Here is a 24220-nt window from a genome sequence, read left to right as displayed (position 1 = left end):
AAAAAAAAACATAAGAGAAAACAGTAACTTTTACACTCTTGAAACAAGTAAGTGCTATTTTTACTTCATTTTAGGATCTGCGCATTCGAGAATGCGCAACGCCATCGCGCAGTTTCACAAAAATGGCAGCCCTTGTCTCCTCGGAGAAAGCTGGTCTCAGCTTTAAATTCACCAAAACAGTCGAAAGTAAGAAATTATTGGAGAATGACAAAACCACAGGAAATCCCGAGGAGACTGCAGAGAAAGACTACGTCCTTTCTGTGGATGGGAGCGTCGTTAAAAGGTACGTCATGGCCAGTCGTTAGACGTTCGTAACCCGTTTTTTCAGGCAGTCTATGTTTATGTGACGTAAACTGAATGATCGGCCTGTGTGCCGCTTTGCCTTCGAAACCTGCAGCCTACGTATTATATGGCGGGCTCGCTTTGATTGTCCGCCAGATATGTGTTAGCAAAGTCGCTCAAGGAATGCCGTGTTTTCTGCAGCACACTTCCCAAAGCCGAAAAGAAGCAGCTGGTTATTCCCCTGATCAAGAACAACATATGGAGAGTTCCGAAGGCACAAAAACAAGAGGAAAAGAATTCGACCGAGTCACCAAAGCTGCCCGAAAACGCGGCGGATCTCACCTTGGAGCAACAGGCGATCAAGGAAATCATAGCAGGTGTGTTCTTCAAACACAAACGTCTTTTTTTTTTTTTTTTTAAATCGTTTACAGGTTGCTGTGTCAATACGAGATCCTGGCACATTGGGAGACCTCTGATCGCGTTGTCCGCTTGCTATGCTTCCAGTCTTGAGTTTGCGCAATATTTAAAACGTAGGCTAGTTCACTTGTTTTTTTCATGCACTTACTGTAGTGTTTTCTGAGAAAGAAATGTGTGGTAGCAGTTGGTGGAACGATGTAAAGTTGTATATGTCATAAATAGGATCGCATGTTTCTGGAGTTCATTCTTGTGAATTTTGAAGGGTGTTTTTAAGAGCAAGAGTGGAAGCACTTCACGAATTGTGCCACCCTTTGCCATTCCACTTTCGCTGTGACAGCATGCTCCTAAGCCAAAGTTGTACCAAAACCTTCCAAAAAGGTGTTTAAAAATGTCGCTAAATTTTATGGTTTTGTTTACCATGTCATGTTCGTTTAGTTAATTGGGAACCAATGCAGTTGTGTAGATGTTAAAACAGGGTACTCTAATTGACCGTGTTCAAACCTCTCAACCACATTGATTGAAGCGCTAGGCGTCTTTTTCCGTTCAAGGAGATTGAACATTGTTTTGTTTTTTGACAAGAATCAGGTAAATAAATGCAGGGTTCTGTTTTAATGGAGATTTGATCTCTGAGCGTATTGCCCGATTCCCCCCCTCTACCCCCTCCCTCAATTTCGAAAATATAGGTAGCGCTCAATTCTGCATTAAGAAGTTTCGACGAATGGCCCCATGTGATTTGTTTCGCAAAAGGTAAAATAATTCTCGTGCCCTCTCGCTCTAGACATCACTGCAAACTGGAACCAAATACTTGGCCGCGATTGGCAGCATTAACCCCACATTGTCTATGACATAGCGTACCTAAATGGTACAAACAGTTGCGTGACCTATGAAGGGTTTACCCTATCGATTTACAATTAATTCTTTTTGCTGTCGGTCACGTTTGCACACTCATGACTTCTTAGGACCGTGTGCCGTGAAACTTATTAAAATCTCTTGCGACGAAAGAAGACACTGGCACCACCTATTGGGTAGCCGTGCAACATTTGGCAGTCCCGTATATTTGCCAGTTTTATCAGACATAAATGTTTTTTTTTGGCATGAACAATTTTTGTCAATGTTATAAACAACCATTTCTTGTAAGTAGTACATACATTTGACCTCGCAAATACCGCAAGAAGCTCTGCTCTAGTGAAATGCAGTTCCAGGGTCACCGCTTCAATGATGCCAGCGTGCTCGCTCGTCGTAAAAGATCTTAAAATTTTAAGGCACTCGGTTCTATGAAGTCACGAGTGTGCAAACGGGCCTTTAGTGGGCCCTCCTAAAGGCCATTTCACGCTTCTGTCGCCGACTCTGACACAACCAATTTTTAAGCCTCTCGAGAACTGCTTACGACTGGCCACGCAGCAGCAACGGCTGTCGTAAGCGGCTTAAACACCCTCCGTGTCGGAGTCGGTCGGAGTCTGTTGCACGAACCAGCCATTACAGGTCTGTACATGGGTCTACCTTCTTCTTAACAGACTCCACCCGCTGTAGCCGAACGCCTTTGCACCACGCAGTGTGATATCCTCTTTATGCCCTGCTGGAACCACTTTTTGGGATTGCATCACACCCACACCTGGACAGCTGCTTCCAACTTACTAATGGCCGCGAATTGACGTCCTCGAGGTTTTTTTTTCGTTGCATCCAGCAGTTGATGGCCACTGAGGGCACGGTCAGGCCATGCCCATGTGCAATCAAACAATCTGACTGGTCTTACCACCTTGCCAAAAAGACGACTGAACCTTGCTGGACGATCGCAACCTCATGTGAATGCACGCGATGCAGTGATTGACTGGTGCCTGTTCGGATTCGGTCCGGTCGTCTTTCCTACATGTCGTAGGTGACGTCACACACAACTGGTCAGACGTATGGTTGTGCGTGTGTATGGCCTGACCGGCCCTCAATGGTTATCACGTGTTGGGTAGTATGAGAAAACCCCTGCGAAAACGTCATTTTGCGGTCACTCATAAGCTGGAAGCAGCTGTCCAGGCTTGGGAGTGAGGCAGTCCCCCACAGTGGTTCCATCAGGCCACGGAGAGGCTGCCACACAGGTGGTACAATGGCATTCGGCTACAGGAGGTGGTTATAGAGGAGGAAAACAAATGTACAGACTCGTAAGTGACCGGTATCTGCTGCAAAAGGAGTAGATTGTATAAATAAATGTGGTATGCCCCTCATATCACATGAACTGGCACATACAAGAATCATCTGCTTCACAAACTCTGCTGCATCCACTATTGCCAGTAGTGCTGAGTGCACCACATGTGTGCTTTGCCTCGGAAAGTCAAAGAGCAGAAAGGCTACAATGGGTATGACTCGGGCAGCACAGCATTGGCTGTGCCACAGACTCCTCCTACGCACTCCGAGCACGGTGCTAATGCTGCACCGAAACAGAGGTTTGTCTTACCAACAGGGTCATCCGGTTCCCGACGTCCAGCATTTGTTTTGCGGTTTAAGCATATTCTTTAAATCAAATGCCAAAGCGTGGCCTCCCAAACCAGGTTCCCCCGACCACCCTTCTCGGTGGGGTTCCTCGGGCTCCCAAATTTCCTACTATTTTCACCCCTAGATAAAGAGGTTTTCAGGTTTAAGTGCTATTTTAGCAGACCCGAGCTCTCCATTGATATGCAACCACAGCCAAACACTTACCAGTGACAAGCATTACTTTTCACAAGGACTGTAGGAATCTTACCACATCGCCGCCCGAGTCCCGAGACCAGAAGAGGCTCCCCGGTATCGGTCAAGGATGGGCGTCCCTTAGGTAGAAAGGCTTGAGGACCCCCGCACTGGGGCTCCCGCAACGCGAATTTGACTGGCGCGTGCGTGTTTACCGCGTCCAAAAAAAGCGGTCCCTCAAATTCTGCTTGACGACGTCAAGCGGAAGTCGTACAAGTGTCACGCTGTCGCCAACAGCGATCCTGGCGATGTTGTGACAGCAGTGGTAAATCTTGCAGACGGATGATCCACTGCGGGTCGCTCGCCAGCCATGAATTGGGATGCTGCGACAACGGCAACGCCCGCATCTGCTCGTGCTTTTCGCCTGAACTCTTACGGCTGACTGCCAGGATTGCAACGTCAGACAGCATCACACTCCGGCTTTTGCAACGTCGTTCGTTGCCACTTTCGATGTGCGGGAGAAACGGGATGCTAAATGCGCCTACCCGCGCTAAGGTGTGTTTTGAAACTCTTCCTCTTTTTAGACTCGACCGGCCAGACAACACAGAGTTCTGCCACCGGAGACGGCGAGGAGTTGAACATCCCACTGCTGGTCCAGAACAAAGTTCCCGAGGGGTTCGAGACGGACGAGAAGGTGGACGTGTCCCTGCGCGCCGAGGAGCCCAGCCAGGAGGACTACGAGAGCGTGCCCATCGAGGAGTACGGCCTGGCCATGCTCAGGGGCATGGGCTGGCACCCTGGGAAGCCGATTGGTGCCCGGTGTACGGAGTGAGTGGCCTCGTTAGCTTCTTGTTCCCTTGTCCCACTTTCGTGTATGAAGCCCAGACCGGATTGGGAGTTTTTACGACCGCTTAGAAACTGCGTCCCGAGAGTTTTCTCCCTCGAGGCTCGGCACCGGTCCAACACTGCGGTTGGACACCAACCCGACAAGAAAACAATTAGTGCCATGGCTGGCATCACTCCTTTTCTTCCCTCACATTTAACACATAATTGAAACCAATGCTGAATGGTAACGCCAACGGCCACAAGAGGAGACTAGCATCAGTTCTATCCCACATTCCTGGTTGATGGAAGGCAATTGTAGACCATACAGCCATGCAGTTTGGTCGTCTGCATAGGGACAACGGCCAGACGGCCATCTAGCCCACTCTTGGTACAGCAGCAGGCCGTATTCAAAAACTGGACTCACCGAGTGATCCTGGAAGGAGATTGGCCTCTACGATTAGGTACCTGCACTCGTAATTATATGACTAGTGTTTAGCTTAGCTGCGAGGTTTTGCTCGCTAACTTTTGGCCATTTGTAGATCATAGGAAAGGTCAGGTATTCTCATTCTTTCTACTTTTCTCCGAGGCACCGTCTCTGCTCAGCTGAAATCCTCTTGTTTTCGCGGTGCGGTCAATGCTGCTTACGTCGTTCGTGTCTTTTGAGTGTTTAGGATGGAGGCATGGCGAAGATGTCTGCGTAACTGTGTAGAAGCTTTTGCTAGTAAGCTTTGTGCCACTTCAATACTCATGCTGAAAATGGGGTGTTTTCACACTTCACACTCGGTGGATGTCCAGCGACTTTACGGTATCTTGATCTCATTGGACCCTGCTCTGAACCCCAGTGATGTGATTGCTGCGCCAATTGCGCCAAACTGCGCCAAGGGGCTAACCCTGCTACATCCTGCTACATTTTGCTGAAATATGGCTAATCTGCGCCAAGCCTGCGCCGAAGGACCAATTTTGGTCGCCTTTCAGAAACGGAAGTAAACTAAGAACCGTAATTGAGTATGCGTGAGCTAGGTGGCACAAGACGCCGCCCGACACAAAGTACCCTGCATCAATTATCTATTCGGTCTTGCATGATTTTTCCCGTCGTCTTGCGTTTCGCGTTCTCGTTGTCTCGGGAATCTCGTCTCGCGCCTTTTTTTTTTCTTTTTTTTAAATTTTTTAGCGATAGACGCGGGCGTGTGCGGATGCTCCAACGTTAGTGTGCCGGGTTCCAGACAAGCCGTCATGCTGTGAAACAAAACCATGTTTTTGCGCGGCGAGAGTTACTTTGTGAGCTGAAGCTAAGGAGGTTAGAAGTACTAGGAGGGGGCACGTTGCAATATTAATGAAGCCTAGTCATAAAAAGTTTAAACGATTTTGTGCTCAGCATGACCGCAGATCTCTCAGGCGATTGGTGCGCGTGACATGTCACGTGTGAGATGGATGGTTGATTGTAGAAGGACTCCTTGCAGGCTTGCGCGCGCTCCGTCCAGTAGGTTTTATCAGATCGAAGGCTACACTGTGGTGTATTCTAGTACCCCATAGCAAGACGAAGGCTAGCTACGGTCATGTGATGTGGTCACGTTGGCATGGTAAGTGAGGAGAGTAAGGAGGAAAATGAGGAAGAGGCGAGGCGTCAAGGGAGCATGGCTTGTGGAGGCTACGCGACCGACGTCACGCCCTCTCCTACCCTTCTATTCTCCTTGGCTGAAGCCCTCGCGCGACCACAGTCGCCGTGGTCGCGCGACGTCGTGTGTTGCCGTCCCCACGTCGCTGCAGATATGGCGCTTTCTAAACTGAAACGCATCAACATTCCTGCTCTTGTTTAAATCATACGCTGCTATAAAAACCCCTCATTAACTCAATGACTGCTTGGCGAAGTTTTGATTACCTAGGTTTCTCTCGGTGGGCTTTCTTTCGAGAGGGACCCCAGTACGTGAAAAATCTACCGTGAAAGTTGATGACGAGAAGCGAGCTAAAGCAACAAAGGCAGTGTCTGCACGCTGAACCCGCACACCGCGCTTGTTTGTCTCGAGTTTAGTCGTTGCACAAAGTGCTCCAAGAACTCTTGGACCTTGATTCGCAATGTCTTGCATCGATACACTCAGGTTCTTTTTTTTTTGTGTGTTAGGCCTGTACCTCGCCTCCCGGCCTGGCAAGCACGCGCTGCTGGACTGTTTATTGTCGTATGCTGGACAGTTACATTTTGCATACTATTTTGGGAACCAGTTGGCAACGGAGCGGAGTGGCATGGTTTCGGTTTCGGTCAAACAGCCGTTGTCTCCGCTCGCGCGGCGAATCATGTCTAACTGCAAGCCTGCCGAAGTTGCCCTCACGTGCATGTGAACATGATTGCACGAAAGGCACCAACCAGCCGGGACGCTTGTAACTCATTGTTTTACGTTTGCTTACTTTTTATAAAAAATCTGCCACGTCGGGAACCAGTAAAACGACAGCAAGTGTTTTTTTTTGTTTTTTTTCTGTAATTGCTTGGCAACGCTTACAGCTTTGTATACTTGTGGGATGTCTCAGCACCAAAAATGCAAGCAGTGAGTTCTGCCCCAACACGTCACATCACAACACAACACAAAGTGGCCTTCGTTTATCCAGCACTTAAAACAAATATTTATTTTTCTAAGAATATATGCTCCAAAAGTCCCTTTTTCTGCTCTAAAACACTGTTTTGGCTGCTCCAAAAACCACTTTTGCTGCTCCAAAACACTGTCTTGGCTGCTCCAAAGGCCACATTTGCTGCTCCAAAAAGTGCTCCAAAATGGCTTAGGCCAATCACATCACTGGAACCCCGACAGGGTGGCTAAGCCCATCGAGGCAGTGCTGAGACCCAGGGGTCTGGGACTTGGAGCAGAGAGCAAGCTGAGCAAGCCTCCCCCCCTGGTGGCCAAGGAGGAAGGAGACCTGGTCCTCCGGAGAGGTGCCTACGTTCGGATTGAGCAGGGCCAGTACAAGGGCATGTATGGACAGGTACTTTGCATTTTACCGGTCGCCAGGGTCATCAACCCTAATCATCCATGAAAAATTGTATAAACTACTCATTTTTTTGTTTTTAGATCTTTGAATTTCAGTTTCTCAATGAACTCACTAATTTCCTGTAACTTGGCTTTTTTTTCATTTTTTTTTTAGTGAGAATGAAAAGAACAAGTTACCTTGGAGAAGTAATTCTGAATTAGTTAAGTTCTAACTTTTAGTAAATATTCAGCATTCATAAAAACAAAGCTTTATAATTATCAAGACTTACTTCCCAAAAAACCTGATTGTACTCTGTCCTTTTTCTTCTCTTATGTTCATGAAGCCTGTGGCCTGCAGGATCTATAGAGGAGGGGGTGGGTGAATTCTGGAACCCCTGAAACACTTGATAGTTTTACATTTTGGTGGATTTCGTAGCACCTATCTGTTGTCCTAGTATTACCGTGAGCAAAGTTAGTAAAGTCTGTGAGCCAATCAGCGGGTGAAGGGTGGAAACTAGGGAAGCTCTTCCTTCAGATCTCATCCTGTCAGTGGCAATGTTAGTAGATCTCTATATGAAAACATAACAGTATATTTTTACTGCCTGTTGTAGTAGTACAAGCATACTAAAACAGTCTTCACTACTATAGATAGGTTCTGCTGTACTGCCAGGACCATACTCAATCAGGGCACCTGTTATGGTTCTCCAATCAGATTTGGGAAAAGTTCTGCAAATAGGCACGCAGGTTGTTTTGTGCTTGCACTAGGCTTTGTGCCCCCTTGAGGCCGTATTAAGGCTACCGTGCTCCTCTGATAGTCTCGTACGTAAATCCAAGTTGAGTCCCCAATGTTGGAGTTAGTTCTGTTGACAGTAGAAACACAGGCCAGGGCTGTAGAAGTCCACTGCTCATTGCAGTTGATCGAACCAGAGGCACCTTTCTTTATGCCGAGGAAACAGGTGTGAGAGATGGACGTAGGAATATGCAAAGGAATGCACAAAGCCCAGAGGCATACATGGGGACATCAATTTTGTTTTTCCCTGTGCAGTGAAGGCTGCATCATCTTCTCACATCTTGTTTCTTTGTCTTTGCTTCTCAGGTTGAAGGACTGGATGACGACAACGGCCGTGTCATCGTGAAGCTCGCTCTCGGCGGAAGTGCGGCCACGGTCAACGAATCATTCATCACATTAGTCAGCAAAAAGGAGTATGCAAGGGATGGCAAGTTGCTGAGTAAGTACTACCACTGCCCATCATAGTAAAATGCTTGCACTTAAAAGAAAGAGTGTTCGCTACAACCGCCGACACATTGATAGAGCATTTTTGCGGGGATGCTTTTCCGTAGACAAAAGCAAGTATGACGAATACAAGCGCAAGCACGAGCCACAAGAGGAAGAGGTTCAGGAGAGGAGCGACAGAGACTCTTCCAGAAAGAAACAGAAGCTTGTCGAAAACGGCCGAGAGTCATCAAGATCGAGCAAAGACTCAAGCAAGAGACGAGAACGATCCAGGTACGACTGTTTCTTCGAAGGTACTACCGTAAAATCAAACTTAAGAGATTAATGGTGAAAAATGTGGGGTGGGGGTGATCTCTGTGGATCTGACAAATATTTTATAAAAAATTACCGTAATACTCAAAGTTAGGAGATAATTATAGAAAACCGGGGGATGGGTGCTTGCCAGGTCCAAGGGCGAAAATGTAGGAAGAGCATAGGGTCGGGTGTGCCCTTGCTTAGTCCAACCATCGAAATCAAAATGGCCATTTCGCTCGCCCGGCAAATGGCCGTTGTCAAAACGAAACTAAAAAAGTGCATAAGCAGTTTATTGAGTCAAACTAAGGTGTGGAACATTGCATGTCTAATCTTTGTCACTGAAGCCGTCAAATGACTCTTTTGAGTCTGAACAAAAAAGTAGATTGACACACTCATCGGTTAGGGCAGCGTGATCATGGGGCACCGATGGGGATCCAACGTCCGCCAGACGCTCGCATAGCTCCCCGTCCTCGGTGCCGTCGAGTGCAGTGCTGATGCTGCAGCCTTTGAAGGATTGGTGAATCACTCCCTCGGTTACTGCGGCCCACAGATTAGACAAAATCGAAAACGTCCTGCTGGGAGGGCTTTCGGAGGTGCCCTTTTGCAGTTTTTTGGTCACGCCACATATTCGCCTCGAGATCGAACCGTGTCGCCACCATGCGGCCAAAATTGGAAACGCGCGAAAGCGGGGATACCGCCGTGCGTCGTCTGCTACGGGCGCACGCTCAGAAGCATGAATCTCGACGACGCAAGCCCGTTTCGGGCTGAGCTTGACATTCCTTATTAAATGTTTTATGTTTTTGTTGCCGTTTCTTCTTACTAAAGGTTGTGTTGTATCGTTTCCCATGCGTAGAAATTCAGCAGAGCGATTATGATTAAGTCGGAAGCTTCCATAATCTTAGTGTGTTGGTTTTATAGAATCGCTGGTCCCACGTATTTTTGTTATCTCGCACAAACCATAGCTTTCATAATGCATTGAATGTTGAGTGGGTCTGTGGTCTGATTAGAAAATTAACCCGACTGATCGCTATCCCTTTAATAGACCAATCAATCAATAAATCCGTATGTTGATTTTTCGCCGGTCATATTGCGTGAAAGACGTTGAAACCACACATTTTTTACTGGATTTACTATGTCATAAATGGCATATTGCATTCCCATTCTAAACTTCACGTTGTGAGTCCTACATAAATATTAACCGCCGGGAAGCCTTTTAAAATGAAGTATTTTTTAAGTTATTATTTAAACAGTATAATCACCCTCGGTGAAATGAGAAGCACGCTGAAGTGGTTTTCCGTGCAATCCTGTGTCACAAAAGAAATAAAGACGTCAAAAATATTAAAGCAAGCATTTTTTACTCCTTGTTGACTTTCTCCACCACAAGACTCCAATTAACCGGCAAAAAAAAAATTGCAATTAAAGCATTACTTGAATAATCTGAAAGTTAATTGATGAGCTGCCCAGTCCTGATATTCAGAGGGCGGAGAGCGATTGGAAAGTCTCGTGAAGGTCGCTAGCCCTCACCAGTAAAAGAGTATCACTGCGGCCGATGCTGTCTGTGTCGTGGTGCGCGTCGTTTGTTGGGGTTGCAGATTCTACTGTGTTTGTATAGAAGATTATTTAGCCAGAGATTTATAATATTGACATCCGCGGCCCTCACCAAGAAAATTGAAGCGGGTGAACCACACTACCGAGAAAGGCATTTAATAACAGGAACATTGCTGCGTTGCTCGGTTACACCCGTTTATTACAGTCACGGCAGATATATTAGAACAGTTTGTTTTACTTTTTTCAGTTGTCCTGCCAACCGTGCAGTTTGCAGATCTTAACTAGTAGAGACACCCTGTCCTGATCGCAACGCAGTAGATTTGTTCAGACTCCGAAAAACTTACCCACACTAAGGCACAGTAAAAGGGCAGAGGAACTCAATAGCATGGTAATTTCCAATACAGCGCTAACTTATCTTCATTCTAAATATTTATATTACTGCAAAAGCTAGAAATTAAAAAAAAAAAAAGCATACAAGCTGCGATTTCACAGCTCATAGTACTAGTATTATGTTATCTGGGTTGGAATTTTTTTTTAATTGCTACGTTGATGAACCGATACATCCATTTTAAAAGAAACAAATATTTAACATAAATATTCCAGTTCAGCCGGAGATAGGCATCAGTCGTGGTGATCCATGCTTTCCAACATCTGCCTAAAGCAGACGACGCACCCACAAAAGCGATATATAAATTTAGGCCGCACGCTGGCATCACGATTCGATCTTCACTGAAGCACCGAACAGAACCGAATCCTTTTCCGCTAGAATTGTTTTCCCTAAACGCAAGAATATACGCCGTCTCGCGCGCGAACGTGGAGAGCCTATGGGGCGGCCGTTCTCCTATCCCCGCTTTGATGATGATGATAGCGCGACCGTAGCGCCACCTCTAGGTCGATCTCGAGGCCAATAGGTTTCCCAATGCCTTTCCATGAATTTTTGAAGGGTTCATTTCAATAACCTTTGGCTGGCTGAAAAATGGCAGTGCAGCCTGCAGGGACGTACACAATATGTGTGCCCAGTGCTTTAGCGAATTCCATTGCATCTGGCGCTTGATTGATCGCAAGCAACCGCCGAACATAGTTGCAATTACTGCCCTAAACTCCCCTTAGCCACTCTAAACACTCGTCCCCATTCATCCATCCATTTTCTGTAGACTTGAGACACACGTCTGCGAAAATGAAAAGATAAAACAATTATATAAATGCTTCTGCATATGGTTGCAACCAATTTAAGACCTTGGCCGTCTTACTAGGAATGTGCAGCTGCAAATAGGCTCTTGTTGGGATCCTCCCAGTCGATTCTATCAGTATCACGTTTCCCTGAAGTTTGTGTCCCGATGCACGGGCTGCAACGACTGCTGTGAAGCCCCGTCGAGAACTACCGGTGTTTGCTATGCGAATGCTGCTTTCGCCTACTACATTGTTAGTTCTGTTGGCAGGGTTATCGATCCTGACCATTGTTTGATCTATATTACAAATATAAAAATCCGTGTAGTCGCTACGAGTGCGTAAAGATGCGATTCCACTGCGGCAGGCATTCACAGCCTCTGCAAAGTCTGATGATGCCTTGTGGCTGTTGTTAGTGCACAAGTGCAGAGAGATGCTAAACCGCTTTTTCCAGCGTTTTATATATTGAAGTTCCCAAGCTCAGTGCGTCGGCGATCTTCAGTGCTTGTTCTTCCAGAAGCCGGTTACTGACCGCACACCCAGCTTTCTGTTCGCTTTCCAGAAACTCGTATAAAGAGTAGTTGACGTCTTCACTGAAGACGGGCGCTCCTTCACTCAGCTTGCGTTTGAGCCTCAATTGTCCATAGTTTTTTCGGTGTAGAAGTTCATACTTTGAGTCCCACTCGTGCAGTCTCTTGCAGTCAATTTGAAATTCCCGTAATGTCCAACTCACATTCTTTCCGTGCTTATGGTGCCACTGTACTGTTTCGACTTTCTGAGCAATCGTATAGGAGTGCATTGTCCGGACTTGAGAAGTGAAGCAAGCGAACACAAAGACCAGAGTGCAATAAACATAGAACTGATTGAACCAAGTGAACGTAATGCTAACGCCTTCTTTCCCTACGCTCCGATCACTATCTTTTTTCGGTTCTGCACCCCTCGTCCCCTTTCCCCTGCGTTGCCCCTTTCGCCCTGTGCTGTTCGCCGGTCATGAAGATAACGGCTGCCTGTGGCAACTGGGCGTTTGATGTTTCATTTGTGTGTTTTTGAATTCGCTTTAAATCAAGGAGTGGGCGCTTTAATGTATCCTTTGGTCATTTTTTAAATGTTTCAAAAGTGCGGGAGAGGTTGGGGGGGGGGGGGGGCGGGGGGGTGGACGCAAGCTTTGTACGTTAGGTAGTGTTAAAAAACGGCCTCCCCTTCCCCCTGGTACATACCATGTGAACAGAAACTGATGCCACAGACTGTTGCCATGAAAGATTTACTCTATAATACGTCAAAAAACATATACACTACAAAGGAAGATCTAGACAGGAGGAGGCGATAATACGCCCCGTCCTGTCGAGATGTTTCTTTGCATTGTCCGTGTCTTTTGGCGTCTTTTTTGGTGACGAAGAACTAACTTAGGCCATCTTAATAAAAAATTTGCTTTCGATGGTGCGATAAACACGTGGGACTTTGCTACGGTCTCTCCTGTTAAGGGAAAGGATACTGCAGAACGCATATGCAGTAGATTCATGCTTGACGGTACGATAAACTCGCAGAAACCTGCTACTAGCTCAGATGTCACGGGAACCGATATCACGTGTGCAGATCGTAGACAAAAGCACAGAAACACACTGTTAATTCGCATGTCACGGGAACAGATACCGCAGATTGCAGGTGCAGCAGATTCACGTTTCATGGTGTAATAAACACGTGGGAAACTGATATGAACTCTTGTATCATGGTAACCGATATTGCGTGCATACATCACGGACAAAAATCGCAGGAACCATCGACGAACTCGCATGCCACGGGAACGGATACCGCAGGCAAGGAAACTCGCCTGTCAAATATACCGGTGCCGCGTATTGCATGGTTGATAGCAATCCCGTTAAACATTGCCTAATCGATTTACGACTGGAATGGGGATGGAGAGGGAAGGGGATATATCAGACTTTTTGTCATAGATATTCAGACCAAAAAATGGTATGGGCGGTTTCTCGGGGGCAGGCATTGATACGGGATTTCACAGAACCGAAAGGGCTGCGCATTTTGAAGCAAGTTCTCTTCTGACAGTGTTTTGTTCTCTTCCTTCTAGGTCGCCCAAGCCGAAAGAACAGTTCTGGTTACGACCACAAATTAGGGTGCGGTTTGTAGACAAGCGGTATCAAAACGGAAGATACTACAACACAAAGGTAAGACCATCTTGAAAGTAGGTGCAGGGGTTTTGACTTGTTTTCATTTAAAACGGATTGTAATCCAAATTGAGGTAGAGATGTAGGTTGGTTCAGGGTCCTTGCAAACTTGAGCATGCTTTAACGTGATCTGGTGAGTTTAGCGTTTTACTTCTGGGTGGTTTCATTTGAAATCGAACACGCTTGTCGAAGTGGGTCTTTCGATTTTTTTTTTGAAAAAATATCTGTAATTGCCCCATTTCTGGAAAGAACAAAACTGCTTTTCAAAATTAAAAAAAAAAATATTTTGCTTCACAAAAAATTATTGAGTGGAGCAGGGTGAAAATCTGTTTTTTACACCGTGATTTTTCTACCCACTCCTGTACGCAGGTACAAATACGGGAAGCATACAAAACTCACAGTAATTTTTTGTGCTTTTTATGTCATTTAGACTATATTTTAGTTTAAAGGAAAGTACTTCTTTTGTTTTTGTTTATATAGGTAAAAAATGCCAATCCAGTGACATCTCAGAGCCTTGTAACTCATGAGTTATTATATTTGTCACTTATTAAATACTATGCGGGTGTAGCCCTATACATGAGCTATCGACGGGCATAAGTTTATTTTATTTTCACTGAATTTTTTATATAAAATTTGAAATATTGTCGAAAATGAACTCAACCAATATTTTGAACCCACTTTATCGAAAAAGGCAATTTTTTATTTCATTCAATTTTTTTTATTATTGCTGCCGATCATATCAACTTTCAATTTGTTTGATGCGATTTCCCCCTTTTTTGTTGTATCTTCTCTAGAAGTGATCGAAATCGCTCCCACGTGACAATGCGGTGACAACTTCAGAGCCTTGTAACTCATGAGTTATCATATTTGTCGCTTACCAAGTACCATGCGGGTGTAGCCCTATACATGGAATATCGACGGGCATAAGTTTAGTCTATTTTATTTTCACTGAATTTTTTATATAAGATTTGAAATATCGTCCAAAATGAAATTAACGATATTTTGAACCCACTTTATCCAAAAAGGCCATTTATTATTTCGTTCAATTTTTTTTATTATTGCTGCCGATTATATGAACTTTCAATTGGCTTGATGCGATTTCCCCCTTTCTTGTTGTATCTTCTCAAGAAGTGATCGAAATCACTCCCACGTTCTCTGGACGGCCAAACACAGTTTCCGCAGGTCGGTTTCGCCTGCAAAGACTATACTGCTTATTTGTGTGTTCAAATGCAGCGGGTAAATTCATTTCGATTGAGAACACTCGTGCTTGGCTACATTGTATTTTATTAATTTTTAATGATGGCAACTGATATTCCTTAGTCTGATATTTAGCGGTGCGGCGGATGTTCCATTATCCGATGTTTAAAGCCAGGGCACAAAGGGCGGAAAAAACGGAACGAGCTCTTCATGTAGCCAGACCGGGGTCATATACCTGCACAATCTTTGCACTAAGCTCGGTGCGACAAAGTGGAGAAACTAAAAGTCTACAGAGACATTAAGTGACTGCTTTCGCTGCCTTCTGGCATGTGGGAATCCTTGCTTTTTGGCATCAGAGATATCGATCCCCAGTCTTGAACAAAACCCAACACTTTTATTTTTAACTGCGGTTCACCGCTCGCTTGCTTTGGCTCCAGTTTTCGTTCTGTCCGCCTCGACTTACCACGCTGTTGAACTTCTCGGGTGCATCCCACCGCTGCGGTACAAAGTTCAGCTCGCCCCCGCGCTCGATCGTCTCCACAGGCAAGCCAATGCCGTTGTCAAAAAGTTCCAATACTGCGTTGCTCGTGAACTGGACTATTTAAAGCACAACAACATATTGTTTTACGAGTGCATCCTAAATATATTAGCGTTAATTAATAAAAGTGACTATTTATCGCCAGTTGGTGTTGTGCTCTGTAAAAAATTGTCTTCGCTTCATGTAAACTCAGTCCGTTTTCCTCACTTTTTTTCTGCAAACTTCTTTTGCTTTTTAAAGAGGGGCATGTGATATTACATATTTTTGACATACACGCTGACAATAAAGAACAGGCGATTACATGGTTATTTGATCGTACGCGACAAGACACATCATGGATTGGCGCCCGGTGCTGGATGCTTCCTGGGTGTAACAAAGATGGGCCTTTAGCGCGAAGGGCTGGGCGTGCTGTATGTGCCTTACAAGCTGTGTATAGCACAAACAGATACATGACACCTGGTCTGGCTACGTGAAGAGCTCGTTCCGTTTTCTCCGCCCTTTGTGTCCTGGCTTAAAACATCGGATAATGGAACATCTGCTGCACCGCTAAATATCAGACTAAGGAATGTCAGTTGCCATCATTAAAAATTAATAAAATAAATGTAGCCAAGCATGAGTGTTGTCAATCAAAATGAATTAACCGCTGCATTTGAACACACAAATAAGCAGTATAGTCTTTGCAGCGAAGGCGACCAGCGGAAACTGCGTTTGGCTGTTCTGAGAATGTGGGAGCGATTTCTATCACTTCTACAGAAGATACAACAAAAAAGGGGGAAATCGCATCAAGCAAATTGAGATTTCATGTGATCGGCAGCAATAATTAAAAAAAATTGAACGAAATAATAAATGGCCCTTTTTAAGAAGTGGGTTCAAAATATCGATAAGCGACAAATATAATAACTCATGAGTTACAAGGCTCTGAAGTTGTCACCGCATTGTCACGTGGGAGCGATTTCGATCACTTCTAGAGAAGATACAACAAAGAAAAGGGGAAATCGCATCAAGCAAATTGAAATTTCATATGATCGGCAGCAATAATAAAAAAAATTGAACGAAATAATAAATGGCCTTTTTCGAAGAAGTGGGTTCAAAATATTGGTAAGCGACAAATATAATAACTCATGAGTTACAAGGCTCTGAAGTTGTCGTCGCATTGTCACGTGGGAGCGATTTCGATCATTTCTTGAGAAGATACAACAAAAAAAGGGGGAAATCGCATCAAGCAAATTGAAATTTCATATGATCGGCAGCAATAGTAAAAAAAATTTAACGAAATAATAAATGGCCTTTTTCGAAGAAGTGGGTTCAAAATATCGGTAAGCGACAAATATAATAACTCATGAGTTACAAGGCTCTGAAGTTGTCACCGCATTGTCACGTGGGAGCGATTTCAATCACTTCTAGAGAAGATACAACAAAAAAAGGGGGAAATCGCATCAAACAAATTGAAAGTTCATATGATCGGCAGCAATAATAAAAAAATTGAACGAAATCAAAAAATGGCCTTTTTCGAAGAAGTCGGTTCAAAATATTGGTTGATTTCATTTTCGACGATATTTCAAATTTTATATAAAAAATTCAGTGAAAATAAAATAAACTAAACTTATGCCCCTCGACAGCCCATGTATACGGCTACACCCGCATAGTATTTAATAAGTGACAAATATAATAACTCATGAGTTACAAGGCTCTGAAGATGTCACCGGACTGTCAAAGAGACAATGTTTGGCATTTTTTTACTTCAATAAACAAAACTACAAAAGTATTTTCCTTTAAACTAAAAACTAGTCCAAATAACATACAAGAGCATAAAAAATTACTGTTAGTTGTGTATGCTTCCCGTATTCATATCAGCGTACAGAACTGGGTAGAAAAATCACGGAGTAAAAAACAGATTTTCACCCTGCTCCACTCAATAATTTTTTGTGAAGCGAAATATTTTTTTAAAACAATTTTGGGAAGCGGTTTTGTTCTTTCCAGAAATGGGGCCATTACATATATTAAAAAAAAAAAAATCAAAAGACCCACTCCGACAAGCATGTTCAATTTTAAATGAAACCACCCTTCTGTTTTTGTGCTAAATAAATGATGGGTTCCGCGGCACCAGTAGACAGTTTTGTGGCTTTTTATTTTTGCAATAGCTCAGATGTTAGAAAAACTCTTTGGAGCTCGCTTGCAACACCTTTGACCCTTTCAAAGCAGGTTTTTCTTACTTACTCTATTCAGTCTATTAGTCTACTTTCCAACTTCTGTTTAAGGCACATTTTTGTTAAAAACAAAACAAGCATTGGTATTGCATCCACCATTGTGCTGTCAGGGCACTGGAAGCTATGTATATGCCTGCTTTTCATCATCCAACCTCACTCTCTGCATGCGAGTGTGCGCTGAGAGTGTAATCATGTGGCACAAGACCAACGGCTGGTTGTGCTGCGAGCATATAGCTTTCACAGCCCTGTCAGCTTGGTGGTCAAAGGAATGTATAGTACCTAGATGGCGCTGGGGATTAGTGTGGGTCAATTAATCGAGATGAAATAAAGTGAAATTCAATTGGTAACAATGTGCCTTCGCTGTCGAGAAAATAGCATGTCGTCTGCTCTGCGGAGTGGCGACATTGGCAACGTCAACCGGTTTTAGGCGCAAAGCTTGGCGCCGATCGAGCGGAATGATATCTTTGCGAGGCGGCAAAAGTACTTTCACTACTTGGCACCAAACTGACAAGGGGATTAAAAAAGTGAAAGCCGTTCACAACTCCCTGTAACGCCGAATTAGAGCGCAGCTCTTGAGGAGGAGAAAGGGTACTGGGGGGGGGGGTCACGTGACGATTACAATGCCGATCATTTCATCAGTGACGTCACTGATGACGTCACCAGTGATGATGACGATGCGGGTGTCAGTAACGTCATCAGTGACGTTACTGATGACGTCATCAGTGATGATGATGATGACGATCGGGATGCCAGTGACGTCACAGATGACGATGCGGATGCCGGTGACGTCATCAGTGACGATGACGTCATCGAGGGGGGGGGGTCACGTGACCTCGGCAGGGGGAGGGGTCACGTGACCCCGGGGGGGGGGGGGGGGGGGGGGGCTCGCGCAGTGCATTATGGGACATTTCCCACAATGCACCATGCGGTTATGCCGACGGCGACGTCGACGCCGCTCAAGCCGGAAACGGGCGCCTAAGAGCTGCGCTTTAAAACTTTCTACTTTCTGTTGTGAAAACTAAGAGGATGACGGCAGGACACAATTGTAATTTTGTCTCACGAAGCCTGAATGTGCGACAATAGGACGAGGCAATCACATTGCTTACCTAATTTACCACGCTACTGCTCGCAAACTACGACACTTAATAATAGTAATAATAATGTTTATTTCCGTCAAAACACAAATGACGGAGGGAGACCGAGGAAAAAAGCTGCATCATGCAGCTTGACGGGCCCTCGGCTTCCCTTCCTTACACATGGCAGCAGTGGCACAAGTAATCCAAAAAGAAAACCAAGAGAAAAGATAACAAACAGGACAATATTACAAAAAAGCTGCGACTATATAAGAGGCGAACAAAATCGAAACACAGCAATTATTCAATTCAGCAAAAATTTAGGTTATGAGACATGACTTAACATGGACATGACAACCTTAACATGGACACCACATTTCACAGACATATAAATACTTATTTGAAGACGATGTTGCAGTAGGCATCCTTCGTTCAATAACGCCAGCAGAGTAGACCGAGTCCGATGGGGCAGCACGGTGGTGACGCCACTCGAGCGTGTGGTCAGCACAGCATGTTCACACTGCCCGCAGAAACCATCGCGAGGGAAGCTCGCACCACCACGAGTTTGTGATGCAACTTGACGAACGAAGAAGCGGCGCTAACAGACCTTCTTTCGGTCTCAACGGGCACTTCGTCTACATGCTTGGTTCGACCAAGCGCAGAAGCGTTGAACGGCCCTTGGCAGACCAGGCAAATTTCGACATCATCAAACAGAAACTACCACACACAAAAGCGAATACCGAAATAAATACCCGGAGAAACTACCGCAAGGGAAGCTCACACCACCCCGAGTTTGCGACGCAACTTGACGAACAGAGAAGCGGCTCCGACAGACCTTCCTCTGGTATCAAAGCGCACCTCATCGCAACGCTCGACTTGACCAAGCGCGGGTGTTGAACAGTCGTCGGCAGAACAGACGAATTCTCACGTCATGACATCAAAACTACCGTGCACAAAAACAAATACTGACATACATTTGCGACAGCAGGGACGTGATGCGGTGCAAAAAAATCACCGAGAGAAGCCAGCAGCTTCTCTCGGGGAAGCCGCCAACACCAGTGTTGCTGGTGTTGGCGGTTTCGGGGATGACCAGCGGCAGCAGGGAAGTGAGCTTCATGGTTAGCCACTTCCTCAATACGGACGCCTACATCACAATGCAGGGCACAAAAAAGTCGAGATATTTTAACTCCAAATACTGGTGCCGGAACACGTAAAACCGGATCAGTGACGTCATATCCGGAAGCGGGCATCTATACGTGTTCTGGCACACAAATCTGGAATACGTGCTGGTTTTGACTGTGCTTTAAACCCCAACATAAACAAGTTTGGACTTGTTCCTCATGTTTCCCCTTGCATTCTTTTTTTCCAGATGACCATCGAGGATGTGACCTCAAAAACAACCTGCATGTGCAACACGGAAGACGGAAAGATTCTCGAAGGTATGGTTCGTCGTCTAGTTAGAGAACAAGTGCGCTACAAGCAATAGACCCTTTCCAAAAGTCTGCGCCATCGCCTGTCCGCCATTGCTTGATCTCATATTCTGAGCGTGTATTGGGCACGAAGGCTGTGTCAGTGTTCGGTGTGAACTCCACACTGCTCGCATTTAAAACGAGCACTGCATCAGTGTTTGGCGAAAACTCTGGTCCAATCGCGCGCTTTGTGTTCAAGCAACGGCGACCGCCAATTTCGCTCGATGGACTTTTGGAAAGGGTTTACTGTTGTGTGGTTTTTTGAAGGGTCCAAACTGCAATGATAATTGAGTGCACGAGTGATACTTTGACTGGCACTCTTGGCCTAACACGCCTAATTTTTCCGAAATATTGTGCAGTTTTGGGTTCATACAATTCGTGGGCCTTCAGGCTCCTTTGACAGACTGCTACGACTGGTTCTCAGCGTCCTCTGCAGTGAAGTAGACAGTGCAGGCGTCTTGTCTGGAATTGTCACGCTGTAATCGGCAGTGCCGTTTATGAACCGGGGAGGGTTGGGAAGTATCGGGGAAATTTCGCCAAAACCTTGGAAGACTTTAAGGGGGGACACTACCCAGAAAAAATAAATTTCTGCAAAAACAGTTGATATTGAAAAATGCCATATTTACATCCACTAGCACCTAGACAGTATTCCCAAAAAGTTTCATTTGTTTACACTACATTGTTAATTTTTAATTAATTATTTTATGTTTACGAATGCTATACAGAAGGTAGAGGTTTGAGCCTTTTGAACGTGTTTTTCTCCATTCCACTTTTTGGCCTAGATTTCACTTTAGGAAAACTATTGTTTATTTACGGGACAAAAAGAAAGGCTCACTCATTCTTTTTCCTATCTGGAATTTAATGGGCAATGCAACTGCTGCATTGTTTTTTACTTTGTAGATGTCTTTTATAAAATATGTTAAGATTTTGTCAATGACATACAAGGCAAAAAAAAAATTATTAGATATTTCAGCATTATGTTAGCATAGAATAAATTACTTTAGGGAGATTTTGTTTTTTAACTTGCACTCTTCAGGCATTCTGCTGTGTATCTAGTGAAGAAAAATGTTGAGCATTACATTAGTTTTCTATTGATAATTTTCCTAAACAATGTCAGTGTGTTCCTGATAGAAACGCCTATAATTTATTTCACAATTTATGTACACAGATAAAACTTTTCACTGCATTCTGCCATGCAACTGCCAGCATATATTGTAAATTTAATTCATATTAAGCCATACGTTAAAAAGTTTACCCTCTTGGATAGTGCCCTCCCTTAAAAGAGAAAGCTTGTATGCTTGTGAGAAACATTTTCTGTAAAGTTAATGCAGAGCGCAAGTTTGTCTGCTTCTTCTGCAGGGGTTGTGATGGCAGAATGTCGAGCTCTGATTGGCTCCGATTGGAGGATAGGGGGTAGACCTAGAGGCAGCTTCCTTTGAGGTCTACCTACTATCCTTCAATCAGAGCCAATTAAAGCTCGGCATTCTCATGTCACCACAACCCCTGCAAAAGAAGCAGATGAACTTGCACTCTGCAGAAGCCCAAGGCACTTTTAAACTTTGTTTTCCAGTCTGTCATACCTCTTCCCATTCCAGGTTAATTTACATAGTGGCAAACATCCACTGGCTCACCTGCACTCTTGTTTTATGGTTAACAAGAAAATTACTTCGCTGGGTGCTTTTTGTGTATGCAAGCTTGAAAGACCCGACTAAAACTATTCACTGTAGCAGCAGTTCTGTCAACAAGTCAGAGTCGCGCATATATCGTTAAAAACTCCAAATATACAAATCTTTTTTTTCTCTCTTGAGCTTGGAGGAGTGTCAGATGTGCCCGGTAAGAAGTGCACTATGGTGTGTGATGAAGGAAGGTAACCTCATCCTGTACCAATCTAGTTACAGCTTTACAGCTACGTATATGAAGTTCGATGCTTAACGCTTTAGCGGCATTGCAGGCTGCAGAAACACCACTTGCACACGGCCCACGAGCCTACCGTAGAATACCGTGCATCCATCCATTCCACACTAAGTGCCCATTCCCAAATTTGTAAGATCGGAGAAAATATGCACAGTACATTTATATGTAAAATTGTTGACCGGACAGCACCCATCCCGCATTTTTTCGTGACTATCTTTAAATCTTCAGTGGGTGCTTTGCCAGTACTTTATGGTATGTTTTGCAGCCCTATGTAGAACATTTGAGACATTACCCTTCCCACATCTTTTCCCTCCAAATTCAAAGCTTTAAAAAAAAAATTTTTTTTACACCAGTCACGGGCGGTTTTATGACATGTTAGACATCTTCGTTCCCCCAAGTGAGTCTAAATAGGTCTGGAAGCTTTTGTTAAAGCAAGCCGAGGGCTTTTTACACAAAAGGAGTGCGCAGGACGACGTAGATGCTTGCGTTTTCTCCCCCTTAGTCTCACTCCTTGCTGAACCTGTTGCGACCTGCGGAAATTAGTAAATGTTCTTTGAAAAACTGAAAGCTGTGTCCTCTTCATTTTCCTTCCGTGCATCTCTCATTTATGTGTAGCCTGTTAAACAACATGCACGACATTCCAAATTAAGTTGGGGAAATTGAAAACACGATGATGTTAGGCATATCAAAGTGAGCGAGCGCAGCAATTTTTTTGGTCGAGCGGCACGATTAACCCATACGAAACGTCTCGATTTGCAGACATCAAGGCGTCGATGCTGGAGACAGTTATCCCGAGAAAAACACCGAGCTATGTTCTTGTGCTGCTGGGAAGTCGCTGTGGCCAGGTCAGTATGGGTCGTACAGGAACAACGCTTGAACCCGTGGAGAGAGTTGAGCTGACGGAGTTCGTTGTCGTTTCAGGTCGGCCTCGTGCTGAAGCGGGATAGGGACCGGTGTTGTGCAACCGTTCAGATGCTCTACGATAAGGAGGTCCTGAATTTCGACTACGACAGCATATCGGAGTATGTCGGGGATACTTCGTACCACGACTGAACATGCTTCCACTGCCCTCTGAAAAAGACATTTTGTACATAGATCCGCTCGCATTTCTGGTGTTCGGGTAATAAAAGAAAAGCACCTGTGTAACACGTCAAGAACGATTATCACCATCTGAAACTTGGCAACAATATGCCTGCTGCATCAAGTCGCCACGACTGTGAACAAGGAAGAAAATGGAACCGATCTCCAATAAATGAAAAGTCAACATTGATTGTTATCTCTTTATTGGGACATGCTTAGACCTCTGCGCACATTGAAGGGTTGCGCACAACAACTTGCCACTCTTTTCTAGCGGGTTCACCTAAGCAGAACTGCGAGTGTTTAGATCTGGAAATGGACAATGGGATAAACTACCAGAGGCACAAAAGTGTGCATGCACCTTCCACATGTTGCATAGAGAAAAGGTCGCAGGCATTTCAGCTGGCTTTCTGTGCTGCTTCAGCCTTTCCGGTGTGCTACGGAGCCCTGTGGGTCAATGTGCAGGTGCATGATGACCAGAAAAGGGTAAAGTCGTAAATCAACTAAAGGAATATCCGGCAGCAACTTGCAAGTAGGCAAGTTCATAACTTTCGTTCACATCTGTGCAGCACTTTTGTCCCTTCAAAAGATTTGCTTGCTTTATTATGATTCATACCATAGTAATGGTATGTATTGCAGTGCTTCTCCAAGAACTAGCCTTTTGATTCGGGTACCATCATGGGGTGAAATTTTTGCATTTGTGTTAAAAAAGAAAGCGTTGTGCTGTTAATAGCATTAAATTATATATGTTTGCACCTTTCACTACACCAAGATAAATTTGATGAGCACGTGTGCCTGAATGACGTTTTAGCGAACAGCGCCATTTGAGGGAATCATTTTAGCGAAAAACGGGGGCGCACGTTAACCCACTCCCCCACGCTGCGCTCACGCTGCCCCTGAATAAGGAAGGTAGGGACATCTCCCTTCTCCTCTGACGCACACACAATTTATCTTTATGTTTTGCTCTTTTACACCTGCGCGTCGACTGTAGCGCCGCCTGGATCGCTTTAAGATAGCAGATGGCTTTCCCAAGCTTGAGTCGGAGCGCAGTCAAAGGCTGAAAGACACGCACATTCATGTGCACAGGCTAAAAGCGCACTGTCACGGTCTACCAGTAGCGAAGATGATGAAAGCCTTGACGTTGCACAGTCGGCGTTATTTGATTGGCGACATAAGCTCATAGCATGCACTG

The 24220-nt window shown here is 44.9% G+C and overlaps 1 protein-coding gene across 1 annotated transcript; it reads left to right on the top strand.

The window, feature by feature from the left end:
• Positions 1–87: 87 nt before the first annotated feature.
• On the top strand, positions 88–23221 carry LOC8023492 (G-patch domain and KOW motifs-containing protein). Its single transcript, XM_029973835.4, has 10 exons — positions 88–283; positions 484–659; positions 3936–4179; positions 6975–7146; positions 8227–8359; positions 8472–8637; positions 13457–13553; positions 19938–20007; positions 22711–22796; positions 22873–23221. Exons 1-10 carry the CDS (start codon positions 123–125, stop codon positions 23002–23004), a joined length of 1437 nt encoding a protein of 478 aa, XP_029829695.3. The 5' UTR covers positions 88–122; the 3' UTR covers positions 23005–23221.
• The last annotated feature ends 999 nt before the right edge of the window (positions 23222–24220 follow it).

The sequence above is a fragment of the Ixodes scapularis genome, unplaced genomic scaffold (assembly GCF_016920785.2).
Source record: "Ixodes scapularis isolate PalLabHiFi unplaced genomic scaffold, ASM1692078v2 PGA_scaffold2__306_contigs__length_199485367, whole genome shotgun sequence".
NCBI lineage: Eukaryota > Metazoa > Arthropoda > Arachnida > Ixodida > Ixodidae > Ixodes > Ixodes scapularis.
The sequence above is the reverse complement of the archived record's forward strand: the minus strand, read 5'-3'. Positions and strand labels throughout refer to the sequence as shown.

Bases quoted from the DNA above. Each gene is read 5' to 3' on its own strand.
- LOC8023492 (XM_029973835.4), top strand. From the start codon at position 123: ATGGCAGCCCTTGTCTCCTCGGAGAAAGCTGGTCTCAGCTTTAAATTC. The intron at 660-3,935 runs GTGTGTTCTTCA...TCCTCTTTTTAG, and splicing joins GATCAAGGAAATCATAGCAG to ACTCGACCGGCCAGACAACA. The intron at 8,638-13,456 runs GTACGACTGTTT...TCTTCCTTCTAG, and splicing joins AAGAGACGAGAACGATCCAG to GTCGCCCAAGCCGAAAGAAC.